General features: G+C 58.0%; 1 protein-coding gene across 6 annotated transcripts in view; it reads left to right on the forward strand.

Annotated features, from left to right (window-relative positions):
• The window catches only part of ZMIZ1 (zinc finger MIZ-type containing 1), a 233,733-nt gene that overhangs the window by 133,656 nt on the left and 86,633 nt on the right, over nt 1–13,444 (forward strand). For all 6 annotated transcript variants that reach the window (XM_042907519.1, XM_042907513.1, XM_042907518.1 and 3 more), the window contains one exon: nt 4,594–4,699. In XM_042907519.1, the coding sequence (XP_042763453.1) occupies nt 4,594–4,699 (106 nt within the window). The remainder of the gene's footprint in view (nt 1–4,593; nt 4,700–13,444) is intronic.

The raw sequence follows: 13,444 nt of genomic DNA on the forward strand, positions 1-13,444 counted from the left end.
GTTGCAGAGACGGGAGTTTGACTGTCCCTTGGAGCTCAACAGAACCAGCAGCAGGGAAGTGTGGGGAATGGGGAGTCACAGAAGACAATCTCAGTACCCAAGGCGTTTTCCTGGCTCCTCGGTCCTTATGAAGACCCTGTATGGCAAGCAGGGGAAGGATCACCGCTTCTGTTTTACAAACAAGGCAACTCAGGCGGCGAGGGGACAGCGTCCTACTGTCCCAGGCTGGTTCTACTGCCCCCCCCCAGGGCCCCGCTGCTGGTCCTCCCGTTCCCCTGCACATCCTCAGCCCCAGCCATGTCGTGCGGGAGGGACAGGATGGGGGAGGTCAGAGATCCCAGGGGGCCTAAACAGGGCAAAGCTGCTGAGCTCCCCCGCACGCACCCCTCCCCATCCAGTGGCAGGCCGGGCACTCCAGGTTGCCACGATCCCCTGGGTGACCCCTGGGAACAAATTCCTCTGGATCCGGCTTACTTGGAGGACAGAAATTAAAAACCACTTTGCCTCAGTCAGTAAACGGGCGCATCTTTGTCATACTGGGGCTGGGCCCTGGGGCGAAAGCAGCCAGCAGCCCCCTTGCCCCACCCTCCCCTTCAGGCCCTCTGACCCCAGGATGCAGAAGTGCAGGAGCCCTGTGGCCCCTCCCAAGGGGCAAGGGGTGTGAGCCGTGGTCACCGCTTCAGACCACGTTTATCCTAACCGTGCCAGGGGCTCCCTTCCTGGCCCTTCCCTTAACATCAGGCCTCTCTGGACTCAGTCATCCTTCCTCCCCGAAGGTAGAACACACTTGATATGCTCTAGGAACAGAAAGAAGGAGGCCAGAGAACAGGAGAGGGGAGACCGGAAGGAGAGGAGGTGGCATGAGGGAAACAGGCGCCAGCTAGCTGAGAGCAGTGCCCTCCCCATCTCTCCAGTGGCAGCCTCCCCTTAGCCTCAGAGAACTCGCTGCTGAAGCCGTCGGGGTATGTCCGTAAATAGCATTCATTGAGCTGTGTGCCTAGTCCTGGCTCCCATCCTCTCAAGGAGGGCACTGCACAGGGGAGCCGACTGAGGCCCAGAGAGCTGAGTCACTTGGGTGAGGTAGGACAGCTAGCAGGTGGCGGAACCAGAGCCCCATCTCGTGCCTGACTCCAGAGCAGCAGCGGCAACAGCCACAGACACCTGCCGACCCCTGCACTGAGATGGGGAAGGGGGGCAGAGAGGGAAATGAGGGCTGTGCCCTGAGGGGCTTGTGTTATGACCATGAGACAGAACTGGGACACACGGAACTGTCAGAGCCCCCCAGCACACAACCTTGGCTATAGAGGACGTCCTTGCACTTTTACCGAGGAGAAACCTGAGGCTCAGAGAGGTTAAGTAACCTGCCTTAGGCTGCACAGGATACGGTGGAGCAGAATTGGAGTGCAGGCCTGGCGTGCCTCCAGTTCCCCCCCGACTCCCTCAGAGGGCGTCAGAATCCAGCCCCACGCCAGGAACAGAAGTCCTTTCCCTAGCATCCCCCAGACAGCTTGTCCTGCTTCGGAGCCAAGAGGCTCACCACTTTTCAAGGCAACACTCTCTCTTTATGGGACTAACGTAACTGGCTGCGGGACCTCGAGCACACGCCCTCTGTCATCTCTGGGCTTCAGTCTCCCTCTCTGTGGCACGAGGGGCTGGACTCCCTGACCCCTAGGTCCCTCTGGGACCCCGGGTCTCCGTCTCAGGCCTCCCGGAGCTGGCTGGGCCTGGGCAGCCAGCAGAGGGCAGCAGCACCTCTGCAGAGGCCTTTGTGGAGGAGGGGTCTTCCCCTGGCCCACCTTCGGGAAGGATTCCATGCCCCCACCCCCACCCCCCCCACCCCACCCCCGCCGCTGAGGTGAAACACAACAGGATACACAGCCAAGTCCACCCCCGCCCTGCCCCGTCAGTCAGACCCGCCTCACAGGACTTTCCTGGGGTCTGCAGGCTAGGCCAGAGGAAGCCAGGGGGTGTACATAAGGCACTCTAGGGCCTCAGGGTCCAGCTTAGCCACGCCTGTGCTGTGCTGCCCTTCAGCAAGGCCCTACCCTCTCTGGGCCTTGGTGAAAGGAGGCTGTTGCCAGTGACCCTGCTGAACGCTGGGGCTCAGGGGATTTGGCGACAAGCTGACCTTCCCAGGCCTGCAGAACAGCCCTTATACCAGCACCAGGCCTCTCTTGCTCAATTTAGCTAGTTTGTTTTTTGGTTTTTTGGTTGGTTTTTGTTGTTGTTTAAACCAGAGCAACAGGATTAGCCAGTATTGGCCAAACAGAGGGACCTTTGCCTTTGCCTTCCTGCCCTCAACACAAGGGCTGAGGGTTCTCCCTGCAGTTATGGCCTTAACCCTTTTGGGGCTGAAAAAGAGGGCCTCTCGTGGAAAGAGCCCAGGCTCCACAGGCTGACTGCCTGGGATTGCATCCTGGCTTTATCGTGGACAAGATATGAAACCTTTGGCTGTTCTTCACACTCAGTTTCCTCATCTGTGAAACAGAGATAAGAATTCCTCCTCCTGGAGCTATCGTCAGAATTTGGCACTTTGCTGCGTACAAAGCTTTTACTTGGCCCCTCTTACCGGGGAGACCATATGCTCATTACACTATTTGCCCTTGTCAACATTTCCCACAAACAGCAGCCTCACTGATGCACTCGTCCAAACAAACTGCTCACTCACATCCACTCCAAGGTTCCACCAAAGAAAAGGGCACCATAGTCAACATCTAAGCTGAAGTGACCCTTCCCGACCCACTGTAGAGAGTGCCTGTCTCCAGACCTGAAATGTTCAATAGGCCACAGAGAATAAGTGGCCTTGGTTTTGCTGAGTGGACGGTGAGCCTAACAGTGAGGATGCCCTGCCCAGAGGTGGCCCAGAGCCTCTGGATCATGGGGTGTGTGTAGGGACAGGAGGTGCGGCAAGAACCACAGTCAGGGGCAAATAGAGCCTGTGGAAAAGAGGCCCGGGGGAACAGAAGGCTTCTGTGTCAGGGACTTCTGTTTGCAGCAGAGAAGCTGAGCAAACATTCAAACCTGAGAAGTCCTTTTGCCTCCTTGCCCTGGGACTTCCCAGGAGGTGGGGGGGTGCAGGGAGACAGGGCCCCATTCCAAGAGGCTGTGGGTATCCTGGGAAGGGGGAGTCCGCTGGCTCCTCCCTGGTTCACCATGGGCAGTCTGTCCAGGCCTTAAGTATCCATAGTTTTTAAATGAGAGGGTTGGCCTAGATTAGCTGTTTTCCCAACCTTTTTAGCCCTAGACCCCTTGTAACGAACCCTTAAATATAAAACAGATAATGAAGAGCTATCCCAGTGGTTACAGAGGCTGGGCCAAAACCCATGGCAGCCGGAGGCCCTCTGAGCACCTGCCTCCGGGGCAGGTGGTCTCTAACGGCTTGCTGTCGCTGCCGGAGTCTTCTCTTTCTCAAAAGAACGAGCTCCCACATCTGGGAGCACTCCTTTCCCACTCAGCCATAACCGCCCCAGCTGCTTAGCCTGCACCGACTCCCATCTTCCAAGGTCCTTCCTTCTTAATAAGTAAACCTAATTTTGCTGCTGTTAATGAGGAAGGCGGGCAGGAGGGAGCCGGTCTGGCAATGGCAGGACACCTGGGAACGGGTGGGGAAGGCGCGAAGCCTGACAGGTGTGAGCCTGCAGAGCTGTCCGTGGGTCCCCCAGGAGCACCCCATCCCACACTGCCCCCGGGGACTGTCAGCCCTCCTAGCCCCTCACCTGTCCCCCTTCCGACCCGTACTTTGGAGGTTCTCAAGGAGAAAGAAGGGACCTCCGGGCTTCAAATACACAGCTGTTAGCAAGCTTCCATCAACATGCTTATGGGAGCCTCCCATGTGCTGAGCAGGTGCATGGCGCCGGGTACAGACCCCAGGCTGAGCATGAGGGTCCTGCAGCCTCTGGGCTGGGGTCTGAGAGGCTGCAGGTCACCTGGCCCAGAGCGGAGCACTGGGGAGCATAGGCGTGTGCATCTGGAAAAGCCTTAGCGGTCTGTCGAAGCTGAAGCTCCGTGAGCAGCGTGTCCAGTGCTTATCCTCGAGCACAGATCTTGACTCGGGCTGAACCAAAGCTGCTGGGTGAGGGCCATGCCTAGAGTAGTGAGGGCAGTGAGCATCCATGATGGTGGGGGGGGGGGGTGCAGGCGCTCAGAGAGGGGATGGGAAGAGGTGCCAGGAGACTTCCCGAGGGCCTGGACTCAGAAGGGAGTTTGGGGAACTGCCGTGGGGGAAGAGAGGCCCGGCCTGCAGCCACCCAAAACACGGTGGTACAGTACCCCCAGCCGCCTTCTGGAATGTGGCCGAATCGAGTCCTTGAAAGCTGTAGGGCCTGGGCTTTGGGGTCAGGCCCACCAGCCGACCGGAAACCCCTGAGGGCAGGGGCCAGGATCCCTGGGCCTGGCATGGAGGAGGTGCTCATCAGTGTTTGCTGAGTGAGCAAGGCACAATCTGAGTCCCAGCTCTGCCTGATCTTGGGGACCTGCCTTAGCCCGCGCACCTCACCTGCCTCACCTGTTAAACGGACACACGTGCCACTCTGGGCTCGGAAGCCGGGCGCCGGCAGGGACTCACTCTGCCCTTCCTCTCCCTCTTGCTCGCAGGTGGTCAGTCGGGTGGCAGCACAGCAAGGGTTCGACCTGGACCTCGGTTACAGACTGCTGGCAGTGTGCGCTGCGAATCGAGACAAGTTCACTCCGAAGTCTGCGGGTAGGTGACCGCTGGGGGTTCCACGGACGTCACTGGGCGGTGGGAGTATAACCAGATTCTAACTCAGGGCTGCACGCCACCCCTGTCAGCGGGTGCCTTGGTTCATCCAGATGTGGCGTGAGCCTCCAGGGACCAGCAGCTTGTCCACCAGGCTGGGCAGCCCATGGCTGAGGCTCCGCCCCTCCTCTCAGGCAGTATGCTTACCTGTGGGGGTGCGTCGGGGCCCGCGAGGGTCCCAAGGCACACCACACCCCAACAGGCCAAAGGGAGACATGCACCATCTCATTTCATCACCACGATGACCCCTTGGCATAAGCACTGGGATCATCCCCATTTTACAGAGCAGTAAACTGAGGCTCAGAGAAGCTGGAGAGTTTCCTCAGGTCACACAGCTGGAAAGTGGCAGAGCTGGGGCTTAGGCCTACACCTATACTCGAGTCAGCATTCTTAACCCTGACACTCCACCGTATTCATTCAGAACATTTGTACTTAAAACACAAAATGAAAGTGAGTCAGTGCATACAGGGTTCTAAAGCCTGCTCCGCATAGTATTAGCCACTGCAACTTTGTCATTGCTTGGGACCTCCTGCCCCTATATTAAACAGAGGCCACAGAAGGTGCTAGCAGCATTCTGTGCGAGGGCTTTAACCACACCAAAGATACAGTTTTATATCTCCCACCATCCGCAGCATCTTGCGTAAGGTTGGGGGTGCTGTGTAAGCTTTAACACCCGACAGAACTGGGACAACCCAGCCCTGTCACTTGCTGAGTGTGTGGCCTCCGAGCCTCAGTTTATCTCCTGGGGAAGGCAGGAATGATAATGAGACTTACCCTGCAGGGGTCGTCGTAAGTTCTAGAAACACGTGTGCATCGACAAACAGCGTCTAGATGTTGTTAACCTTTTTTATGTTGGAGCAATTCATTGGAAAAGAAAAAAAAAATCCATTATTTCCTTTGTATGACAATAAAACAGACGTTTTCTCTGAATTCGTCAATCAGTTCTTTGGAGTATATATAGAAACAGCCTTAACGAAAACGTTTAAAAGACTTCTCACGATGTATTTTCGTAAGTCTGCTCAACCTATCCTCTCTCGGATGCGGGTTCGTGCTCCTCCCCATGTATGTTTGCAGACCGTGCACACGGACGATAGGTCTTTTACAGGGTGTGTGAAATTATGGTTAGCCAGTCGCTACTCTAAGATCCTTGACGTGCCAGCCTGTGCTGGGATATCGCTGTTGTATTGAACTGCTTGCCAGAAAATGGTCTTGGAATCTCATAAGTGACGTCTATTCCTGATGGACTCTGCAGTTTTAATAATAACTCAAGTCAATACAATTTTGACAACGTAAAAATTGCTCCTTATCCAAGAAACATTTATATCCATATCTCTATGAAGCTCCTGCTCTGTGCGGGCACCTGGCCAGGTATGGGTTCCGACGAGGAACGCAACAGACATGGTCCCACCTCGGGAAACTTACAGTTTAGAGCAGAGATCAGCAGACTTCCGTAAAGAGCCGGACAGTAAGGAGCTCCGGCCTTGCGGGCTATACAAAAGCAAGTGTAGACAATATTTAAACAAGTGGGTATGGCTAGTTCCAATAAAACCTCATGTATGAAATCAGGTGGTTGGCTCTGGTTTTCCTGACCCGTTGCCTATGAGAAAAGAAAAAACATCATATAACCATAGGTGTATGTGGGTGGGTGTGCATAGGCATGTATGTAAATTCCAGCTGAGCTAAATTCCATCAAGGAAAAGTCAGGGATGCTATGAGACCACTCGGGGGTGGGGGGAGGCTTCCCTGGGACCTGAAGATTGAGAAGTGTTGAATAGGTAAAGAAAAAGAGGAAGAGCTTCTTCCCAGGTAAAGGGGACAGCCTGAGGAAAGGTCCTGAGGTAGAAGGAAGCACGGCTTTTTGGCAGAACTAAAACAAGGGCAGTGGTTCCAGAGCCCAGAGGCAGGAGTCAGCAGCAGGTAGACACACGGGGCCTGTCTTGAAGGGTTGTGGTTTTTGTACTAAGAGTGATGAGAACATGGCTAAATTCTCCTTTTGCAAAGATGGCTCCGGCTACCAAGGAAGAACAGATTGCACAGGGGAGGGGGACAGTGTAGATGCAGGGAGCCGGTTGGCAGATTGCTGGGGACATCAGGATGATGGTGGCTGGACCAGGAAGGTTCCACTTCCTGTGGAGTAGAGAGAAGGGGATAAACCCAGAGGGTGTGTAAGTGGCAAAACCAAGTCAAGGATAGCATGGACAGAGGGGTAGGAGGAAAACAAGAGAGCGGGCTTTCCCAGAAGCCCCAGCTGCTCCCTCCTTGGGGAGGAGAGGCCCAGGTCCCCGTGCAGCCCTTCCCTCGGGGGGTCTCTCATGGCCCTGCTGGTACGTGCTGGGTGCTCTCTTATACTTTGCTGCAATGCTCAGCTTTGTATTTATGGATGAGGAAATGGGGCTCAGAGAGGTTTGTGACTTACCTGTTGTCCCACAGCTCGTCAGTGATAGAGCTGGGACTTCAACCCGCGGCCTCCTGACTCCAGGCCCAGTCTCTGCCCACTCCGCCACAGCTGACTCTGGACCTAGACTTTGGAGGCCCCTGTGCTCCTGGGCAGGATCTGGGAGGCTACTCCATCTGGGAGAGGCCTTTCCTTTGTTCAGGTCTCTCTAGCGTGGCCCTGCCCTTGCTAAGTGGTGTCTTCCAGCCTCGCTTCTCCCGAAACAAGGGCTTTGTTCTGCCCTCTGTTTGCACTCCCGGCTGTGCACAGCTCTTCACAGTGTATTGAGCCTTTTCCCAGGCCCTGTGTCTGCTAAGTCGTATGATATACCGTAGGCCCGTGAGGCGAGGCCTCAGCACATACCCATTCTGCAACTGAGAACACGGAGGCCCGGCAGTCCCTGTAGCTTTGCTACCACTCGAATTCCCTTCTTGGGAGGCAAACCCCTGTCGGCACCGACAGCCATGACTAACCACTCTCACAGCTCACCCCCACCTCCTCGAGAAATGTGGCCCTCAGGACTCGGGTTCCCAGCCATGCCCCTGCTTGGCCCTTCCTCTGGGAAAGCAGGCCACCAGTGTGAGGGCGAAGGCTTCAAGTGTGTGGTCTCATCGGTAGAATGCAGGGTCGGCCAGGGGCAGGGGCAGGACCATGGGAGGGACGGGAGCCATGGGGAGCTGAGCAGTGACCCCGAGTTCCAGGGGCGGCTCCGACACTGGCCCCCGTCTTCACCGTGTTGCCCACCTCCCAGAGCTGTGGCCTTGTCTGTCAGGATGCCTATGAGGATTAAGCGAGGGCCCCGCCGACACCTGGCACCCCTGTGCCAAATAAATATTACTTTCCAGTCCTCCTTCTCTGCTCCTGTCTGCCTTTTTCCCCCTGACATGGCTCCCTACCTCTCCAAGGCTTTTTTCTGCCCCAGCAAGGTTGTTTCTCACTGCTCCATTTCCCTGAGGTTCCGGGGGCTGCGTGTGACCTGTTGTAATCCCACCTCTGGGTGCAGCGCTGAGGGTCTCTGGGGCCTCAGGTGTGGGTGCGGTGGCCACACTGGCCACAGCCGGGCGCGCCCAGGCCTCTTCCAGCCGGCAGCCGCAGTTCTAGAACATGCTCTGTCCATAGAGCTCCGACAGCCAGCCCACGCTACCTCTGGCCCTCCTCCCTGACTCTGTCCAAGCTCCCATTGTGTCTGACCTGCTCTCGCGGTTTTCACCCTCCTAGTCCCTCCCTCCCCTTTCTTTCTGAGGGTCTCTGCCGTCCTGTATCTGTCTCTGCCTCCCTTTCCTGGTGCCCCTCAGACTTTCTCCCTATGTGATGTGTGTATGTCTGTGCATGTCTGTGTATGTATGTGTCTGTGGTAGTGAGTGTGTGTGTGTGTGTGTGTGTGTGTGTGTGTGTGTCGGGGATATGTGTCTGTGTGCCTGTGTGGGGTGGTGAGCGTGTCTGTGTGTGTGTGCCTACGTGTGGTGGTGAATGCGGGGGGGGGGGGGTCTGTGGGGGCACATGCCTGTGTGTGCGCGCGTGTGTGTGAGTCAGGGGGGCTGGGTGCCTGTCTGTGTGCGCCTCCCCTCTCCCCCCTCCCGCCCCCCTCCCGCCCCATCTCCGTGTCTGTCTCTCTTGTCAGGAGGCCAAGCTGGGGCCGGCTGAGGGCCGGTGGGGATGAGATCATGCCGCGAGGAGCGCTGCTTTGTCAGGAGGGATGGCGGTGCGCTGGGCTGGGCTGGGCTGGGCTGGGCTGTGCGCGCCGGCGTTGCTGGGCTCGGGAGCAGGAGCTGGGGCCCGGGGGCAGCGCCGCACGGCGGGTGCGTGTGCGTGTGCGCGCATGTGTGTGTGTGTGTGTGTGTGTGTGTGTGTGTGTGGGAGAGACAGAGACGGAGCGTGAGCGCAGAGCAGACACTGCAGCAAACCGCCAAGTCAGGCGTCTCCACGTGGGCCCCTCAGATACCCAGCCCCCAGCTCTTTGTTCTGGTGCAGCCTTTAGCCTGTGCGCTCGCACGCCGGAGCACGCGCACGCGGGCACGACGGCCCGGAGCCTCCTCGTGGGGGAAGGTCCTGGGGCGGGGGGGGGCTCCCCGCCCCTCCTCTGCCTCCGTGCGGAAGGTCACCTGCCTCGTGCCTCCCCTCGGCCCCCCGAGAGGCCGCAGCGGCCCCCCCTGCCCCCACCCGCCGCCGCGTGCCAGCCCTCAGCAACTTGGCAGGCGGCGCGGAAATGTCAGCCTCCTCGGGCGGCACCGAGCGGGCCCACGCCTGCTGGCTGTGTCGGCACCGAGCAGCAGGCGGTCGCCATGTCTCAAGGTCCCCGAGAGCCCTCTGCGTGCCTCGGCCGCTGTCCCCGGCCTCAGTGACTCTGTGTCCCCTCAGCTGACCCCAGAACCCAAGGGAAGGGGCGGGGGGGAAGCCAGGGCCCAGAGAATGGAGGGGGACCTGCCCCTGCCTGCGGTGCCCTCTGCCTGGCCTCACGCCCCTCCTGTCGCCCGCAGAGGGTGGGTGATGGCTCTGGGCTCTTGTCTGGGAGATGAGAGGCTCTGGGCTGCTGGCAGAGGGGAAACCCACAGAGAACAGCAGGTATGGGCGTCCTGGGAGAGGTGACCAAAAGGCTTTGGAGAAAAGACCCGAGAACTCAGGAGAGGGCCGGAAGAGGCCGCCCCTGACAACTCCAAGGAAGAGGCCAGCCTTCCTTAGGGACAGCAGAGGGCGGTTGCCAATCACCCGCCTGTGGGCTGGATGTGGCCCGCAGACTTCTGAGCTCCGATGTTTGGTGGTTTTTAAAAATGCTTATTAGTTGCCAACATTTGCTCTTGGGGAGATTGTACCATCAAGTCAAATGCCTGTCTTCCTTTGAATGGGAACCTTGGGCCCACAACCCACGACAGTCTGGGTGGTGGCTGACCCCCCAGATGGGTTCTGTGTTTCCCCCATTGTCTTATGCCCAAAGCATCTCCCGAATTTGGAAACCCACCAGGCCCTGTGGACGTATGTGTTTCTGACCTCTGTTCTAAGCACACCCTCACACCCCAACACAGCAGCCTGAGCCCGGGTCCTGGCGTGGAGACCCAAGCAGAGGGGGTGTCGACAAACACCCACTTGGTCCCACTTCTCTGATGTGCTGACAGTCCCCAGAGGAGACATTCATGGGAAGGGGACTGAGACATGCCCCGGGCCCCCAGCTAGCCTGAAAGGTGAAGAATCTGTGGTCCATGCGGGAGGGACTCGGTCCTTCTCTGGAGCTCTCAATCCCAAGAGACCTTCTGTAGCGACTTGTATAGCAGCCCTGGGACTCAGACACAGACCCCGACCGGGGGGCCCCAGCCATGGCACGCCGTACCCCCATCACAGGGTTGGGATGGGACAGGCATCAGAGGCCAGCCAGGTCATTTCACCACTTGTATCCAGGACTCTTAAGCAGGAGAAGGAGGCTCGTAAACTATTTCCCTCTGTCTTTGAAAACAATCCTTCTTGCTCCCACCTGGCTGAATGGGGGCTCTCAGACCTCCTGGGGGTGGGGACATTCCTGGTCTCTCTTAGAGGCTCTGCTTCTGTCTCTACCTTCACACCTCCCCCAGGACCTGTCTCCACCCCCCTCTGCCTCTGCCCACCCCAGAGCACGCAGCCACCTTCCCATCACCGTCACCAGGGAGGACAAATGGCCTCATTCAGGGACACCCTGCCAGATCTGTCTCTCTAAGACAAAGCTGTGCGCAGCTCTGCGTGAAAAATGGCTTGCGGCCGCCCAGTGAGCAGGCGGGATTGGTGGGTGCAAATTGCAGGGGATTTGTTAACGCTTGCCGGCTTCCCCAGAAACAGCAGGGCAGGCGGGCCCTTGCCCTTGAAATGCCAGGCTGCCAGGCTGGGCGCCTTGTCAAGGCTGGGGACAGACTTCCTCCTGGACACCAGCCCCACCCCCACATCTGAGCTCAGCAGAGCTGGGGTGTGGGGGAGGGATTTGGCTTCCTTCCTCCTGCACTCCAGGGCAGGTCCCGCTCAGGAAAGGGCTCTGGATTTCATCACCAGGCCCCTGGGAACCGACTCATGGTCAGCCCTGTTTAATGGATGAAACCTGTTCACAAGGCTCGCTCACCTCCTGCTGATTCACTGCCGTAGGAGAGGCCACTGGGGCCCTTATCAGCGTGTCCACTTTATAGAGGAGGAAACGAAGGCTCTGACAGGGGAGAAACAGACCCAGGCCGCATGACTTGTGGTGCTGGAAGCAGGGATCGGACCTCCAGATGGTCAGATCTGGAGCACAGGGAGCTGTCCCCCTTCCGAGTGACCCTGAGGGAGCAGGTGGGGTAGGTCGTCCTGGGCCAGTGGCCCCTGGCTCTCCTCCCCTCCCCCAGCTCCCTGAGGGCTGGGGCCTGGGATCGGGTGGCCTCACTCTGCTCTTGGAGAAAGAGAACAGTGGGGAGGAGTCCACGTGACAGAGTTTGTGGACACAGCGTTCCCAGGCTAAGGAATGGGGGGGAGGGGTAGCACGATGGTCCCTGGGGTGTCCCGAGTGAACAGTGAGGAGCGGGGCAGTGCCATGGAAGAATGGGAGAGGACAGATTTGGAAACAGCTCCAATGCCCTGGAAAAGAGATCTGGGTATTTCGATGGCCACTCCACGGTCATTAAAAACCAGGTCTCCCAAGAATTACTATGTGGAAATGCTTGTGGATAGAACATTAATTTTTAGAAGGGTAACACAAAATGGTAAGTTCAGTGTGACCTCAGCCAGGTGCACGGGAAACAGAAAACAGAAAAGAAGATACCAAAATGTCAACTTATAAATAATGGATCTGTCTGGAGGGGTGGGGAGGGGCGGGTGACACTTGATTTCCCACATTTTCTGCGGGGAGCACAGATTTCTGTTTGGAAGCAGAAGCAGCGATGGGCATTGTTGGTTCCTTTGGCGTTTGGCTGGAGTTGGCAGGGGTGGAGCGAGATGAGAGTGCCCTTGTCTCCAGGCTGGCTCAGCAGTTTTCCCAGCGCAGCCCTCTCTGGTTCCCCAGGAGCCCCGGGGGGCAGGCCTCTGCTTGTCTGTCGGGAGGCTATTCTTCCTGTCTCCCTCTCTTCTGCGGGATTAGCTCATTGCTGGCTCCCGACCGAGCCTGGGTGTGCAAGGACACAGCTGCCTGAGGCCCAGCTGGTGCTGATCTGCTTAACAGGCCTGTCCAGCATGAGAGGGGGGCAGAAGGCTGAGGGCATCAACTCATGCAGGGCGGGGAGGCGGAGGGGGCGGAGTGGGGGGTTGGGGGCCAGGACCCTGACAGGCAGCGTACGGAGCCCTCTCAGGAGGGGGCTGCTTCTACCTGGACCCTCACGGCCCCAGTCCAGAGCCCCAGCTGGGACTGCACACCCTCAGGCCACATGACTGGGGCAGGGGTCTGGGAGGGGAAGGGAGGGAAGGATGAGGCTCCTCCAAGGAGAAGGCAAGGCTGCCGGAGGTTCCTCAACCAAATGATGTGTGTCTGAGTTTGGGTTCTCCCTGATGCAAACTGCAAATCAAACATTCTGGCTCAAAAGAGAATCCCAGAAAACACCGGTGGAGAAGCAGGGAAAGAGAGGGAGGGGAAGGGGTTCAGTGACAAGGTGTCGTGAAGCACGGTTCCTGCTGTGACCACCTGCCAGGGAGCTCTGGGAGACAGGAGAATGCGCCCCTCAGCCTGAGAGGCAAGGACGAGGAAGTATTTACTCTGCCTCCGGCAGCCATTATTGGTGGAGGGCTGTGTGGGGTCGGGGTCAGGGGACACCCTCCAGCCCTCACCGTGGCGATGACGCCCGGCAGAGTCGGGGCACACAGTAAGCAGAGGGTGTGTGACGAGGCACCCACAGGGCCGGAGCAGGGCACTTTCCCCCTTTCCGTCGTTTGCATCCCGTCCGCCGCATCCCTGCCATATTCCAGTCCTGTTCCTAAGACAATCGCATCCTTCGTATGGTTGCTCACTTATTTTGACTTCGAGTTGAAGATGGCAAGAGGAAACTTTACATCCCCTATGCCGCCCTGACTGGCAGACTGGCCTTCCTCCTCGCCACATTTAGAAACTAACTGTCAAAGTCAGGACGATAGAGCCCCTGCCCCTTGTCCGGGTGGAGCCACAGGTGTCCTGTCCATGGCTACAGCCTGGGCCAGCTCTCTGCCAGTTAAAAAGACAGGTGGGGGTTTAGGAAATTGGGAGTCCCTTCCTTGTAATAGCAACACCCCAAAAGTGGGAAGAGATCTGACGTGGTAGGTGGTTTTCTCATTGGGTCCCGTGGCCACCTAAGGCATCGCAGAGG

This window comes from Panthera leo, chromosome D2 (genome assembly GCF_018350215.1).
Source record: "Panthera leo isolate Ple1 chromosome D2, P.leo_Ple1_pat1.1, whole genome shotgun sequence".
In the NCBI taxonomy this organism is placed as follows: Eukaryota; Metazoa; Chordata; class Mammalia; order Carnivora; family Felidae; genus Panthera; species Panthera leo.